Here is an 18,004-nt window from a genome sequence, read left to right on the forward strand (position 1 = left end):
CTCTGACACTGTCTCAGCTACTTTGGTAGGAGTAGCATGTATTCTACATCCTGCAGCCCTAGATTGCTATCTATTCATAAAAAAAAACATAGCCTTGCTTAATGTGAAGAACATTACCTGAAAATGTTGCAGCTTTGAAGACTCAACAGGGTGTTCAAAAATTCCCAATCTGTGTTTAGTTCTGGTTGGTAACATAGCATGGAAAGCATGAGCCACAGCATAGATTGCATTGTAGATGCTGTAGCTTTGACCTGTCATCTGCATTTCAAAAAGAGGTCCAGGGATGTTCTCCAGCTGCTCATTTCCAGTGCAGGATGTCAATTGATTCTCCCCTCCACCTAAATCTTCAAATACACAGTCAAATGCCTGTTCCCAGAAAAGCTTGATAAAACTATCAGCTTCAGAACGCGGATTCAGTTTATGAAGGAAATTTTGGAAATCCTTCACCTCCTTGGAATGAATTGCAAATGATAAGGCTCCGTGGAAGATCTGTATATTTATCTGTCTGTGAAATGTTTCAGATGAGAAATCCCAAGGAGCAGTGACAACCCACACTTTGTCAACAGGCTGCAATTCGGAAGTGTTAACCACAAACTCCAACCAATGAATATCCAACATGGCATGCGTATCTGCCTTTGCGACAACTACACTGGCATTTGAGTTTTGGAGAGATACAACTATATTCTGTAATTGACCGATCAGTTTATCAATCTGAAAAAAATACTCATGACTAGGTGTTCTCTCTGTGAAGGCTATACAGATTTCTCTCTTGAAAAGCAGATGTGTTAAGGTCTGCACAAATATTTCTCCTTTCTCATCTCCTAGGGCAATGATCCCAACCCATTTCCATTGAAAATATAAGAGAAGCTGGACAAGTCCATTCAATTGATAAGTTTCACTAGGAGTCATCTGGTATAAGAAAGCAAATTGATTTTTTTCTCTTACTGCTGGTGAAAAGAAGCTATAGGTGACCTAGAGGAGATCAGAAAGATATCCATCTATTGGTTAGTGAATTTCATGCATTTGTTTGGTAGCTAAAGATTATTTTCCTTATTTTCTTTTTTATTAAAGTTTTAATAAGTTTTACAGTTGTTTTCTCCCTCCCCTCCCTCTCCCCCCAACCCTACCCCTTATCCATCCCTCCCGCCCCCCGACCTCCCAGAGCAAAGTTCAGGGTATAATCATTTAACAATCATATGCTAACATAAGCTAACTAAATTTAACATTCAACCATTCTTGTGCTTTAACTCCCCCTTTCTCAAGCTAATTTTGAATAAATTGTAATATTCCTTATGCCTTCATTCATAAGCTAATTGAAGTTTTTTAGTCTGATATTTGTTTTGAATATAATCAATCCATCTTCTCCAGTCCAGCTTGTATTTGTCATCTGAGTGGTCCTTCAAATATGCTGATATTTTGGCCACAAGGCCTGTGGCTTAGTGGCTAAGACTCCTGCCTAATATGTAATACAGCCCAGGTTCAAATCCCAGTAAGGGTATGGTTAGCTGATGAGAGCTAAATAGCTTGAAATAGATCTATACTAGTCTCCCTTTATTTATTTATCAGCACAAATACTATATATATATATGCTGGTTTTGTTGTATTCGGGTCTTTTCCCGTGTACGAAAACAAATATATATATATATATATATATATATATATATATATATATATATATATATATATATATGTGTGTGTGTGTGTGTGTGTGTGTGTGTGTGTGTGTGTGTGTGTGTGTGTGTGTGTGTGTGTGTGCGCGTGTGTGTGTGTGGTATTTGTGCTGATAAATAAATAAAGGGAGACTAGTATAGATCTATTTCAAGATATTTAGCTCTCATCAGCTAGCCATACCCTTACTGGGATTTGAACCTGGGCTGTATTACATATTAGGCAGGAGTCTTAGCCACTAAGCCACAGGCTCTCCTCCTTATCAGCTGAGCCAGGGAAATAGGTATGTATTTGTGTTACAACCCTGGTATGCCCAAATATGGGAGGGAGCTCACTACTCCCTCTTTCTCTCCTTCGGCTCATTACAGAAAACCATCCAGGCAGAAAACCATATTTTTATTTTTAATGTTGCCTTTTAAATTTGTGTTGTATTTGTGCTGATAAATAAATAAAGGAAAATAAATAAATAAATCAGCACAAATACAACACAAATATAAAAAGGCAACATTAAAAATAAAAATATGGTTTTCTGCCTGGATGGTTTTCTGTAATGAGCCGAAGGATAGAAAGAGGGAGTAGTGAGCTCCCTCCCATATTTGGGCATACCAGGGGTTGTAACACACATACATACCTATATCTATATCTATATCTATATCATCTATATCTATATCTATATCTATATCTATATCTATATCTATATCTATATCTATATCTATATCTATACCTATACCTATACCTATACCTATACCTATACCTACACCTACACCTACACCTACACCTACACCTACACCTAGATCTACATCTACATCTACATCTATATCTATATATATATCTATATCTCTTAAGATCAGGCATTGTTTTCTCCCATCTCTACCAAACATTATTGGAAAAAAAGGAATAGAATAGAGTTGGAAGGGACCTTGGAGGTTTTCTTGTCCAAACCCCTGTGCAAGTAGGAGACCCTATTCCATTTCAAACAAGTGTCTGTCCATTCTCTTCTTAAAAACTTCCAGTGATGAAGCACCCACAACTTCTGAAGTGAACTGTTTCACTGGTATTTGTTGTCATATTAACATTTATTATCCTCCCTGAAGATTACATTTTTCAAATGGTCCTGATTATCGCTTTTGGATACTACCAAAAATAAAGAAGGAAAGGAAAGGAATGGACAGGAGAAATCTTCACTATTGTCTTTTTCCAAGCATTTGATAGGTAGAAAGAGAGTACGATAAAGAGATAGTTGGATGGAAACAATTTCCCAATGTAACCTTCCGCCATTCCATGCTTGAAAATTTTCCACTCAAGTCTTCACAAGGTCCAACTCTGGCTTTTGAGGGGTAACAGAATTCACTGAGGGTGATTGATTTTATTTTTTAGTTGACACACTACTTCTAATTGGATTGTTGCAATAATCAGAATTATTGAGCAAGGTGGTATCTTGTTCATTAGTAGTAACTGTGAGAGGAATCTTGGAATCCTAGTGGACAACCATTTAAATATGAGCTAGCAGTGTGAAGCAGCTGCCAACAAAGCCAACACAGTTCTAGGCTACATAGACAGAGGGATAGAATCAAGATCACATGAAGTGTTAATATATACTTTATAATGCCTTGGTAAGGCCACACTTGGAATACTGCTTCAGTTTTGGTCGCCACGATCTAGAAAAGATGTGGGGACTCTAGAAAGAGTGCAGAGAAGAGCAACAAAGATGATTAGGGGACTGGAGACTAAAACGGTTGCAGGAACTGAGTATGTCTAGTTTAATGAAAAGAAGGACTAGGGGAGACATGATAGCAGTGTTCCAATATCTCAGGGGTTGCCACAAAAAAGAGGGAATCAAATTATTCTCCAAAGCACCTGAGGGCAGAACAAAAAACAATGGGTGGAAACTAATCAAGGAGAGAAGCAACTTAGAACTGAGAAAAAATTTCCTGACAGTTAGAACAATTAATCAGTGGAACAGCTTGCCTCCAGAAGTTGTGAATGCCCCAACACTGGAAGTCTTTAAGAAGATGTTGGATAGCCATTTGTCTGAAATGGTATAGGGTTTCCTGCCTAAGCAGGGGGTTGGACTAGAAGACCTCCAAATCCCTCCCAACTCTGCTATTGAATTGTATTGTATTGTATTTTGCAATTTTTCAAAAGAAAATGGGTTAACATTTTCCCTGCAGCAACATCAGTTTAAAAGGTCTTATTCTTCAGCTAACTACTCACACCTTTTGTCTTTTGTAATCTCTCTCCAATCTCCCTGTCAAACAAACAAACAAATAAAATGGAATTTCCATAATAATATTATTTTCAATTTATTACACTCTGGTTACTTTCAAGTGGAATTTTTAATTTTCACACTGGTTATTTTCTTTTACTGATACAACCCTAAAATATCTCACCTCATCTTACCTGGGAAATTTTGTAAAGAGTTAAAATGGAGGCCATGTGTAGAGTGATTTCAGAATCAAGGCCCCCAATGGCTGCAATCAGATTCTTTTCAACATCACACTTGTAATTGGGGACAGCCTTCTTATGGCGAGATACAAGGTTCAGTGTATTTTGATTAGCCATGCGGGCACTGAAGTAACTTTCATAGATCTGGAACCCCAAAGTGATGTTGGGTAGAAGTTTCAGGTTCTCATTGATTTCATTCACAGCAAATACCATTGATAGGACATGCTGGTAATTCTTGGGCACTGTGCTAGAAAAGAAGAACATTGTATGTATGTACACAACATCTTATACACTTGCTGGAATCATGCTTCTGTTTAACACCCATAATGGGAGATAACATACAACAAAATTTTTGCAGCTAGAGGTTGTCTAGGAAGGAAAGAAGGAAGGAAAGAAATACAGTATGTGCTAAGGATCAAATGAATTCCTTTACTGCACTGTATTCTATTCTTCTTTAAATGTTGTTTAACTAAATGAAGGAATGTTATCCAGTCAGCTAGGATATGTTAGAAGTACTGTGTAGCAGCAAGATTTAACCTATAGGGTGTAAATTTAGAATATAAGATGAATATACAGAACTGATTTTGTAGGCTTCATTTATATAAAAGGCAGAGTGGGGAACAATGGGTAGAAATAATGATTATGAAAACAGAAGTGATATAAATACATTTTCAAATTTTCAAGGAAACTTTCAGGATTAGCTCATGGAAGTAGGAGAAGATGGGAGATGAAAGCCTTAGACAACAGGAAAGATATATGACAATTGAATGCAGATTGCAGAAATACAGTATATCTAAACTATGAATATCTATGATTAGGAAATATAATAGGAAAAAAAGGAAATGAGAAATTTTATTAAAGGGATCAGGAAAATTATAGGATAATTTACAGGTAATTAAAATGCAGAGACATATGCTTGGAAGAGAATTGATTGATGTAAATGAGCAAAAATTTCAGAAAAACCCACACCAACCTCACTGTAAATGGGATTATATAATGATAGAAACATTTCAAGGCAGATAATACATTTAAGAACAAAAAGTCAGCTATGTCTGTCAAATAGGAAGATACCAGGAACAGATTAAAAGTGGGGAAGGGCTAAAACCTAGGTTGACAAATAGGAAATCAGACTATAAGGCACTGAGGTTTGAAAAATGTTAGTGCATATATTGAAAAAAGCACAATGAAAGAAAAAGAAATTAGCAAATCATTGCACCCATTCTTTATGAGTTCAGTTTTGCTTAATAGCTGATAGAGAAAAATAGAATCATATAAATATAGAGTGAAATGCCAAACAACATTATCCTTGTTATGTTCCACATTCTGGCAAAATCTACATCATCTGGAAGGAACATATTTAAATTAATAGGTGCCCCTGAACACGTGATTATTCTTCTGAAAAGAAATTTAAATGAACAGTTTAATTTAAGAGCTGACTTTTGAGAAACTGAGAGGTCAAGGGAAGGGAGTCAGAGAAAGATACACTTTGTCCCCTTAACTAACTTATCTCTGAAATTGTTATAAGAGTGGCAGCAGAGATCAAAGTTGGAACCTCATTTCAATGAAATGAAAGCAGCAAGCAATCCACCAATAGAAAAAACTGCACCATTTTTTTTCTGAACAAATTTCTTATATTTGTAGTGGAATAATGGGCATAATCCATTGGATAGGATCAGACTACTTTCTTTATAAACTGTAAAGAACCACAATCTTAGTCTTTCAAATATAATCTGATGATAACTGTCAGGGAATTATGTCTCAACCTATTGGAAATTGCCTAACAGTGAAGAATTCTTTGGTAGCCTAAGGAGTAACAACCTTATTATAAAATAAATTTTCTCATGGATAGTAGCATTTCCTCAGGGCCAATGCACAAATGAGAGCAAAATTGAGAACAAACTTTTCTGAAGCATTTGTACTAATTTTTAAACAAAACTTCCTTCCTTCCTTCCCTCATTTTTAGAAACTTCATTTAAATACTTCATTCAAATAAAATACTTCATTCTAATACAATCGAACAAGTCCAGAGATATTTCACGAGAAGAGTCCTCCTCTCCTCTGCTTGCAACAGAATACCTTATGCCACCAAACTTGACATTTTGGGCTTAGACAATTTAGAATTTTGCTGTCTTTGATGCAACCTAAGTGAAGTACATACAATCATCTGCTACAATGTCCTACCTGTCAACGAATACTTCAGATTCCACCACAACAACATACGAGCTCACAATAGATACAAACCTATGGTAAACTGCACTGAACTTAATTACAGAAAATACAACTTCAGTAACAGAGTTGTCAATGCCTGGAATACACTATCTGACACTGTGGTTTCTTTCCAAACCCCCCAAAACCTTAACCTTAGACTGTAAATTGTTGATCTCACCCCATTCTTAAGAGATCTTTAAGGGGCATGCATGCATAAGCACATCAGCATGCCTACTGCCCCTGTTCTAATATTCCCTTGTATTTGTATTCATTTCATGTATTCATAATCATATCTATACTTATATCTGTTATCTAATTCATGCTTGACAAAATAAAAAAATAGGCCATTCATTGGTAGTTTTGTTGATATGAACAAGATGAGGTCTATCTTTCATTAAGAAACACAACTCCACATCCTTTTGTTCTCATATCTACTGAGGGTGATTATTTAAACATTTTCTCAGATAGGACAAAAAGAAATAGTTTCCTTACGTATAAATGTCTTCAATCATTGTCAAGGGATTCTCAGTGAAGGATAATGGATTGAAGGCAGGCATGAAGAGCTGAGAAAAGATTGCACCAATGATGAAGTCTCCAGGCTGATAATACTCATGCTGAATAGGAAGGGAATAATTCACACTACATGAATTAGGAACAGTTTCCCCCTCGATTTGTGGAAACACTAAGAGTAGCAGCAAAAGGAAGAGCTTTGACATCTGCAATGATGAAGAAGTATCTTCTCTTAACCACAAATCCTTTACCTCAGTCTAGTGCCCATCATCATACTAAGTGTCACACTTAGTGCTTTCCAGACTTCTGAATGATGTCTCCAAAGAAGCATAAAAGAAACAGACTAAAATGGAGTTTCTATTGCAGATACATAAAATCTTATAAAGTTTAGTCGGTCTTTCCAGAATAGGAGATAAATCATAACACTTTGTGATAATAACAGGCACTAACATCTCAAAAGGAATGTAACCCCCAGGGCATCAGATGGCATCAGAAATGATGAAGAAAACATGTTTATCATATCTTGTTATGGTGTAACAGAATAATAGAATAGCAGAGATGGAAGAATTGGTCTTCTAGTACAGGTGAAACTCGAAAAATTAGAATATCGTGCAAAAGTTCATTTATTTCAGTAATGCAACTTAAAAGGTGAAACTAATATATGAGATAGACTCATTACATGCAAAGCAAGATAGTTCAAGTCATGATTTGTCATAATTGTGATGATTATGCCTTACAGCTAATGAAAAATCCACAATCTCAGAAAATTAGAATATTGTGAAAAGCTGCAATATTCTAGGCTCAAAATGTCCCACTCGAATCAGCTAATTAAGCCATAACACCTGTAAAGATGTTAACACAGAGAGGGACTCCTCCGGGTGCCGTCCATTAGGCTGTGCCAGCGGGCGACGCCTAGGGGAAGGGCCTTCTCTGTGATGGGCCCGACCCTCTGGAATGACCTTCCCCCCGACATTAGAATGACTACGGATCTCCGCTCCTTCCGTCAGAAACTTAAAACCCACCTATTCCAGCTAGCCGGCTTGGCCTAATTCCATCTTCCCACCTCAGTTTTATTTCTAATTTTTTTAGGGTCTGTTTTTAATGTTTTTAATTTTTATAAATTCGTACAGGGGTTGTTTAATTTGATTTTAGCTATGTATATGATTGTTTGTATGTTTTTAAATTTATTCCTGTACACCGCCCCAAGTCCCCCCGGGGAGAGGGGGCGGTCTAGAAATTTAATTAATTAATTAATTAATTAAAGGGTTCCTGAGCCTTTAAATGGTTCAGTAGGAATCACAATCATGGGAAAGACTGCTCACCTGACAATTGTGTAGAAAACCATCATTGACACCCTCCATAAGGAGGGAAAGCCTCAAAAGATAATTGCAAAAGAAGTTGGATGTTCCCAAAGTGCTGTATCAAAGCACATTAATAAAAGGTTATGTGGAAGGGATTTAAGATGATGGGTGCTGGAATGACAAGGAATAACTATAAGATATAGCTAGAAAAATTTATTTTCCAATATGCTAAGAGGACATATAATTTTACAGTAAATATATGTTTTACCTGGCTCTTTGGAACCAACATTTAAACAAACTGAAGTAAGAAGGTCTGTTAAAGAGAATTCTGCCTAAGGAATGTGCTACTAAATAACATATCCAGCTAAAGAATTTGCTTCCATATGATCTTGTGATGTCCAGTACCTTAGAAAGTATTGCAGAGCACTGAAGATAAGTTTACCAGTGGCTACTAGACATAGTAGTAGTAAGGGACATGGTGGCTCAGTGGCTAAGATGCTGAGTTGTCAATCAGAAAGGTCAGCAGTTAGGCAGTTTGAATCCCTAGCGCCGCATAATGGAGTAAGCTCCTGTTACTTGTCCCAGCTTCTGCCAACCTAGCAGCTCAAAAGAATGTAAAAATGCAAGTAGAAAAATAGGAACCACCTTTGGTGGGGAGGTAATAGGACCACTGTCACCTGGAAGAAGCTCTTGTTTCAATAGGACTTAATGCTCAAAATATTTTACAGGTTGCAGTTCAACCAACAATGGCTGGTGGGGGGGAGGGAGGGGTTGGCCCATAACTCCTCCAAGCCAGATGTAACTAGGTTCCTTTCCTCGTGGGGGCCAATAAAATGCCACCGTTGCTGCCAACTTGGCCACAGAGCATTAGAGCATCAGAGTGCTTGACTCTTAGTGTAGTAATTGGGAGGGGGGATTGGAATAGAGTTGTGGAATGTGTTGTTGTCATTCCTTTCTAGGAGCCAGGTTCATCTTTTGTTTCCGCCTTGGACTCTGATTTAATTCTGCATGATATTTGGAACGCTGATAACCACCTTTGGTGGGAAGGTAACAACAAAGGAACTACCTTTGGTGGGAAGGTAACAACATTCTGTGTGCCTCAGGTGTTTAGTCATGCTGGCCACATGACCACAGAGACCTCTCCGGACAGTGCTGGCTCTTCGGCTTTGAAATGGAGATGAGCACTGCCCCCTAGAGTCGGGAATGACTAGGTCATATGTGCGAGGGGAACCTTTACCTTTACTAGGCATAAGTTGGTCTCATACCTCCAGGACAAGAAATAGGTTAAGGGCATGATCATATCTATGTTTAAGCTTCCTGCAGGCATCACTTTGATCCGTTCAGGAAATAAAATGATGGAGTGCATAGTCCTTTGACTTTATCCATTAAATATATCATACTGCATTCTTATAACCCAAAAGAACCATAAAATTATCTTTGAAGTACCTAAGAATACATGGATGGGAGGGCAGACATGGGGTCCCCAGTTGCAAATAGTTTCCATTTTAGGTATAAATAAATTAGCCATTATCACTTTTGTGAAGCAGGTTAGCCAAGAAATCAGGGTTAGCTTGCTGTGGCTTCATGTGAAGGAGTTGACTGAAAATTTTGAGCCCAGTGTTTCTCGACCTCAGCAATTTTATGATGTGTAGCCTTCAACTCCCAGAATTCCCCAGCCATTGGACTCTAGCCAGCCAATCATTTTTCTTCTCACCTAGAAACCTCTGCAGACTCTGAGAAGGAGCGTTCTTTGCCCATTATACATTATATTTTCACATATTATGAATTTTAACTTTGATTAGCTATCTGCCTTTTACTATACCAATCATACAGCAGTCATACATTTTTAATGAGAGGATATATAATATGAAATAAATATGAAAGTGAACCTAAACATATGGTTTATACAGTGAGATAAATACTGTGTCTTGTCTTTATTCAGCTGACAAGATGCATTAGTTTAAGACAGTGTTTCTCAAACTTGGCGACTTTAAGTCCTGTGGACTTCAACTCCCAGAATTCCCCAGCCAGCTATGCTGGCTGGGGGATTCTGGGAGTTGAAGTCCACAGGACTTAAAGTCGCCAAGTTTGAGAAACACTGGTTTAAGATCTGAAAAAGAAAAATTATAATCAAGTATGTTTACTTCCAAATGATGTATCAATGTTTTCACGTAGGCCAGGCCACGAAACTAATGCTGCAGGAATATTACTTTATTGTTAATACGTTATATTTACAGACATCTGATAGCTGGTCCAAATGATCAATTTTACCCATACGAAGAGCAAAGAGGTCAAGTTGGAACTATTCTTTTTCTTACATTTCTTTCTTCTCACAACTGAGCAACATTTTATCTCTCCAACTTTCTTCTCAAAGCCAGGGCTAAATTCTTCAAAATCAACGAATATCTGGAATTGTTAATTTTTTGTTTTTAGATGTTCCTTTGTGTTGAGGTCTGGTCTCAGTACAATTATGTAGCATTTAGGGAAAAAGATAGATCCCAATATTCCTATACTGGAAGCCAAGATGGAGAAGATCTCCACAGCTACCATGTATTTTCCTTTGGTGCTCAGATAAGTTGGGACAAAAGTTACCCATACACTACAAAACACCAGCATGCTGAAAGCAATAAATTTGGCTTCATTAAAAGAGTCTGGCAGTTTTCGAGCAAAGAAAGCCACAATGTAGCTGACGAGAGCAAGAAGTCCCATATATCCTAAAATATAATAGAACATGTTGCCTGATCCTTCATTGCATTCGACTACAATCTCTTCTGGAAGAGAATGCATGTCCAAATTTGGGAAAGGAGGGCCAGTGCACAGCCACAATATGCAAATACTTGCTTGAATGCAGGAACAACAGAGAATCAGAGAGTTGGAAAATCTTTTCCCTACCCATTTTCTCAAGTTTGATCCTGGCTTAGTAGCCATAAAAGCTAGAACCACTGTCATGGTTTTGGCCAAAACTGAAGAAACAGCAACTGAGAAGATGATCCCAAAAGCAATTTGACGAAGAAGGCAGGTCAGCAATTGGGGCTGACCAATGAATAGCAAGGAACAGAGGAAGCAGAGGAAGAGGGAGACAAGGAGAAGATAAGTGAGATTCCGGTTGTTAGCTTTGACAATGGGAGTATTCCGATGTTTTATGAAAATTCCAAGTACCACCACTGTGGTCACAGAAAATGATAGGGCCAGAGCAGCCAAAGTGATGCCCAAAGTTTCATTGTAAGACAAGAAATTTAGATCCTTGGGAATGCACAAGTTTTTTTCCTTGTTTGGATATTGTTCTTCTGGACAGTCTAAGCAGTCATCCATATCTGTGAAAATATGAATTTCAGAATTGATAGCAATATTTCAAATTTGCATACTTTTGTTTACTGAGAAGTATTTACTAATTGAAAACATTCTATGTCATAAAACATGAGTGCACAACTATGGTTTTTGGAACTGAAGTGTGCAACAATTCTCATCATTCATTGCCTTCAGTCCTCCTGGCCAGATGTGCTGGCAGATGTAGTCCAGCAACATTAAAACACCTATTCACATCTCTGTTAAATAAATATTTTTAAAAACTTGATATTGGAGAGCTCAACTAGAATGGAACTCTTATGAATAATGAGGATGACTTGAAGAGCAGTAGTTAGAATACAGTGCTACAGACTCCTTCTGCTGACTGCCGGATACCTGCAATTTGGCAGTTCGAATCTCACCAGGCTCAAATTTGATTCATCTTTCAATCCTTCTGAGGTCGGTAAAATTAGTATCCAGATTGTTGGAGGCAATATGCTGACTCTATAAACCATTTAGAGAGGGCTGTAAAGCACTGTGAAGCAGTATATAAGTCTAAATGCTATTGCTATGTGTGTGATATCTCTGGGTGATATCTCTGTGTTGCTTTTATGGATATACATACCGTATTTTTCGGAGTATAAAACACATCTTTTTCCCTCAAAAAAGAGCCTGAAAAATCTGGCTGCGTCTTATACACTGAATACAGCATTTTTTGCCTCCTGAAACTGCCCCCTTCACCAAAATGGCCATTCATAGCTTGTAGGAGGCTTTCAGAGAGCTCTTGGGGGCTGGGGAGGGCAGAAATGAGCTAACAATGGGCCATTTTTTGCTCACTTTTGCCCCCCAAGCGCCCAGGAGCACTCTATAAGCTTCCTAAAGGCTATCCATGGCCTTTTTGGGAGAAAAAAACAGGCCTGTTTTTGCAAAAAATGGGCCGTGTTTTGCTTGATTTTGGGCCCCCACCCCTCCAGGAGCACTCTACAAGACTCCTAAGGGCTATTCATGCCCTTTTGTTTGAAAAAAATGGGCTTGTTTTTGCAAAAAAATGGACCGTTTTTGGGAGGTTTGCAGAGTACAAAAACTTTTTTTTTAAATGCCTCTTTAAAACTTTGGTGCGTCTTTTACTCTGGTGCGTCTTATACGCCAAAAAATACAGTAATTGCACATACATAAACACAACAATACAATATTTCCTACCTCTTTCATTTGAAAATTTTCTTGATGGACAAGTATTACAATCATAGCAACAAAAAGGCTCTCCTTCCTTCCCTTTCTTTCTGGAACCTGGTGGGCAATGATCACTGCACAGAGCAATAGGTATAGTCTATTCATTAATGAGAGAAATATATTTTATTCCTTTGAATCCAACCATTCTTAGAAATCACTCTATGTGTTGTATACTTCTGAGAATATTCATTAGCTTTGTGTGTGTTTGTGCAAATATGTACACAAATAAGGAAGAACTGATCAAAAATATCATGTATTACTGATGAAACTTACCCTCTCTCTGAGTAGGCTCTTTTCATCACTAATATACAATACAATACAATAGTAGAGTTGGAAGGGAACTTGGAGGTCTTCTAGTCCAACCCCCTGCCTAGGCAGGAAACCCTATACCATTTCAGAGAAATGGCTATCCAACATCTTCTTAAAGACTTCCAGTGTTGGGGCATTCACAACTTCTGGAGGCAAGCTGTTCCACTGATTAATTGTTCTCAATGTCAGGAAGTTTCTCCTCAGTTCTAAGTTTGCTTCTCTCCTTGATTAGTTTCCACCCATTGCTTCTTGTTCTACTCTCATGTGCCTTGGAGAATAGTTTGACTCCCTCTTCTTTGTGACAACCCCTGAGATATTGTTCAATATGTTGAAATAGCCCACCATATGTGACTAGTCTCTTATGCTCATTCTGAGTTGCTTGTATTTGACTTCAGGGACGCTCAATGTATAGCATCATATAAAATCAGAAGTCAATATATACATTATATTATTACTGAAAGTCAGGGACCATTGCAGTTATGGGGACCTATGTGGAATCTAAATTCCTCCCCAAGAATGAGTGTTTACTGACTGGATATTTTTTTTTCCTGATGCCACATGGTGTTCACAGCAGATATTTTTTTTCTTTGTGCCCTGAAAGAGATATCTGCTGCTACTTAGGATTGAACTCTCAACCTTTTGAGTAGGAGGTGACAGTCTTTACCACAAGGCCACCATGCTGCTCTTGTAGGAAATCTACAATAATCCCCCAAAACTAATTATATAAAGGGCATGGAAAAACAACTATCACCCTGTAGCCTGGGGCTAATGTGACTTGAAAGTTTAGCATGGGTGAGGTGATAAGGATGGCTAAATGCTAGACAGAGGAGACTCAATAATAAAAATGCACCTCCTCAATCAGAGGCATTAAAGATAACCAGTAGAACCTTCCCAGGGCACCTGAGCATTTTCTCATTTCCTTGTGGAAAAAGAGAATGGAAGCCATCAATTACTTTAAGTCCTCCTCCCTCTTGCAAACATTAGCTTTGCTAAAATTTCACAAACAGGATAAGAAATGTCAAGTTTGTCCTCTTCCAGGCACTTATTATAACAATACTGGGAATCGTTAATAGCTGAAAAGAAGGCCATCTATTTTTATTTTGAAAATGGAAACTTCATTTTGGTTCTACCTGGTTAAAATGGGCTGGCCATGTGATTTTTCTTTCATTGATGGAGAACTCTCTGCCTGATGGGGCTTCAGGATCCATTTCTCCCACTTTCATTTTCATGAAGGATTTGTTAGGGAAAGTAACCCAGTTAATAATGTCAAATCCAGCTAGTAATTCACCCTTCTTGTCGAAAGATATCTTATCCCCGGCACTGTTGTTATAGGAGACTTGACTTAGGAAATGGTAAAGCTGAAATAAATGAAGTTTTGGCAAATATTACCAAAGTGGTGGAAAGAGTGAAAAATATTTTATTTGGAAAAAGTTTTGGTATCCTCTGCAGCTATTTAATTATCTTATCACTCTGTTATTGATAGTCCCATTATTCCTTCCCCAATCAAATATTTCAGTTAAGCTCAGTTTTAAAACGATACTAAGAACTATCAGATAATGTATCTCAAATAAACAGACTAATATTTTGGGCATAGAAATATATTGCTATACCTATGTGACTGATGGGAATTCAAGTATTTCAAAATTAAAGTTTACTATTTGCCAAGGGAATACTACTACTACCTCTACTACCTCTACTACCACTATTTGTATTGAATTAAATTTATATGTTGCCAACTTTCCTGTGATTCTGGGCAGTTTCCAAGTGGTTATTAATTACTGTATTTATGTATTTTCTGCTATAACTTATGGTGCAATTTTCATTATTTCTTAAATTAGAATGTTTTGCAAATGTTCTAATGACCTAGGTATAAATTCTAGATTTTGTAGCATCCTGCATCTGGAAGAATACACCTCTCATTTCTTTTATAACTTACAGCAATGATAATTTCAGAAAACCTTTGGTCCTTTTATTGCCATTATGGAGTCTATTTACATATGTTTATCTCCATTGTTTGCAGATAGTCCTAAATTTACAACCACCCATTTAGTGGTCATTAAAGGTTATAATGGCACTGAAAGAATAACTTATAACTAGTCCTTGCACTTATAACTATTGCTGCATCCTTATAGTCATGTGATCAAATTTGAGCACTTGGCACCTGCTATGTAGTTATAATAGTTGCAGTATCCTGGGGTCTTGTAATCTTGTAACCATTTGTAATCTTCCCATCCAGCTTTTGACAGCAAAATCAATGGGAGAAGCTGGATTCACTTAATGACCATGTAATTCACTCAACAACTACAATGACTCACTTAACAATCATGACAAAAAATTGGGCAGGACTTAATTAACAACTGACTTGCTTAGGAATTGAAATGTTGGTCCCAATTGTGGTCATAAATCAAGGATTATCCGTATACTCACTGTCTTGCCTTCTGTGTATCTCCTCTGGGAATGCTCAGTTAGGCATTGTATACAGAATTAGAATCCTTCTTATACAAATGAAAATATTAACAACAACATTGATGCATCAAAATTAATCTGCCTTCTGGATGAGATATTACCTGAAAATACTGTGATTTAGAAGTCCTCGGGTGATCTTTCATCAGCACCGTTCCATATTTACTTCTGGATGAATAAAAGGCATGCAAAGCATGCGCCAAAGTGTAGACAGCATTATAAACACTGTAGCTTTGACTGGTCATGCTCATTTCAAAATGAGCATGGGGAAGGCTTTCTAGTCTCTCATTGCCAGTACAGCTTCCTTTGCCTGTTGCAGAAGCTGGAAATGAGCATTTAAACGCTTGTTCCCAAAAGACCCTGATAAAGTGATCGGTATGAGAACAGGGGTCCTGGAAGAGAAGGAAGTTCTGAAACGTTGACATCTCCGAGGTGTGACTTGCAAAGGACAAGGCTCCATGGAAGATCTGCATGTTTAAATTGTTTAAAAAGGGCTCCACTGAAAAGTCCCAATGGGCTGTCATCACCCATACCTTTTGCACAGACAGCATCGTGTCTGATTCGGCAAGATTGAGCACTATCTGCAAATCTAACATCATATGAGCATCAGCACTTATAACACATACATTGACGCTTGGTTTACTCAGCAACTGGGCCATTTCCCAAAACATGTCATTGAAATTAAGAACCATGTCTATAATATGGCTTTGGAGCGGCATTCGTTCCGAGAAGGCAAGGCAGATTCCATTCTCAGAAAAGCTTTTCTCCAAGGTCTGCACAAACATTTCTCCTTTTTCATCATCCATGGCCATGATCCCAACCCATTTCCATTGAAACTGTAGCAATAGCTGGACTATTCCTGCATACTGATGTGCTTCATTAGGTACCATGCGGTATAAGAAAGACGGATGGCTTATATCATTCACTGGTGGAGTATATAAACAATAGGAGACCTAAAGGCCAACATGATTACATTCATAATAGGGAAATATAAAAATATCTGGAGGGTCAAGCACAAAAGAACAGTAGGTTTTGCTTTCTTTTTAAAAAATATATTTAGTTAATTTAACACATACCCAAAGGATGGTCCAATCAAAAACTGACTCTATGTAGCATTTCGTTTTCTCCATCCTTATTGTGAGCTAAACCAAACCAAACCTCAAAATAAACAAACAAATAAATTAAAATATACACTATTTGTTCTGCATAACAGATTCCATATTGTTATGACTTCTTTTATCTGCATTTATACATATTATTTCTTTTGTCATCCATTTCCCCATCTCTAGCTAACAATGCATGAAGTACAAATGTTCCTCTACTTGCTCTAATTTTGCATTATTTATTTTTGATTAATTATTATTCCTTTTATTTCTCTGGTTACGATCTAAGAGCAGTCAGTGCCAACTAAGTGCCACCACCTAACCAGAGGTGGGATTCAGCTGGTTCGCACTAGTTCAACTGGACCGGTATCTAACCTTTTGTGCAGTTTGGTGAACTGGCTGAATCCCACCACTGATCACCATGTCCAGACACTCACCCCTCCCCTCCCCTGCCACCTGGCCTGAGAAGGTAAGGCTGAACGGTGGAGGAAGGAGACCTGCTCTGGGCCTGCTGCGCTTGGCTGAAGGGACATCTGGGGACGACGACACAACAAGGCTTGGCTGCCTTTTGGGCTTGGCTTCCATGGGGCCTCTAGACAGAAGACCTGAGAGAAATCACCTGGTCTGGGCATACAGCCCTGCATGATGGAGCCCTTCCTGGGGAACAAAGTTTTGGACGGTCTGATCCATCCCAAAGACCTTGAGGGGCTCCAGAGTTTCCATGCACCTCTGCCTGCCCATGTGCCCTGCCCTTCAGAACACAACAATGACAGTAGCCAGCTGCAGCACTCCTAGAATGCCGGCAGATGTCTTAAAACAGCACATCCATACCTCACCACACCACACCATGATGGAACAGTGTCCTCAGCCCCAGTGCAGTGCTCTCTCCTGAGGGCCTCCCATTTGCCCACTGCCCAGAAGTGGTGTGTCCTCCCATTATGGGCTGGATTCAGGGATGGAGGCAGAAGGGAAGATGACTGGGTGGCAGCCCCCCAGAGGCCCTGCAGAAGCTGAGAGCTGGGCCCGAAAGACAGCCAAGTCTCACCACGTCACCCCTGAGGCAGATCTCTCCCTCCCACCATCAGCCTTACCTTCTCACGTATGCTGCTTTCCACATTTAATTTTGAAGCCACCCAGGTGAGGGCAGCCCGACATATCCATGTCCAGAGGCATTCCCCGAGCGTCGATCCTTGCCACTCCTGCCACTTTGCAAGCCAGCCAGCTTAGCCTGAACCTGTTGGTTGGTGAGGTCTCCATGTCTAACAAAGGGGCTGGATGGGGGCCTCCCTCCCTCTTTTGAGCAGCTCCCTCCTCCTCTGGAACTTGGACTGGCAGTGGCAGGGAACACAGGATCACCTGGAAGTGAGGAGGGAGAAGGAAGTGGCCAGTAGTAGAGAGGGGAGAGTGTGAGGTTGGTGCTTCTGGGACAAGGGAAGCCAGGAAGCATCTGCATCTAGCTCACCCCACCTCTCTTCCTATTGC

At 38.8% G+C, this 18,004-nt stretch overlaps 1 protein-coding gene across 1 annotated transcript; it reads right to left on the reverse strand.

Moving 5' to 3' along the window:
- Window positions 1-10,547: 10,547 nt before the first annotated feature.
- Window positions 10,548-16,231, reverse strand: LOC309401273 (vomeronasal type-2 receptor 26-like; the record flags this gene model as incomplete). Its single annotated transcript, XM_081970336.1, has 3 exons — window positions 10,548-11,446; window positions 12,618-12,744; window positions 15,953-16,231. 3 exons carry the CDS (start codon window positions 16,229-16,231, stop codon window positions 10,548-10,550), a joined length of 1,305 nt encoding a protein of 434 aa, XP_081826462.1.
- Between the last annotated feature and the right edge of the window lie 1,773 nt (window positions 16,232-18,004).

This window comes from Natrix helvetica (assembly GCF_964273705.1).
Source record: "Natrix helvetica genome assembly, chromosome: Z".
Taxonomy (NCBI): Eukaryota; Metazoa; Chordata; class Lepidosauria; order Squamata; family Natricidae; genus Natrix; species Natrix helvetica.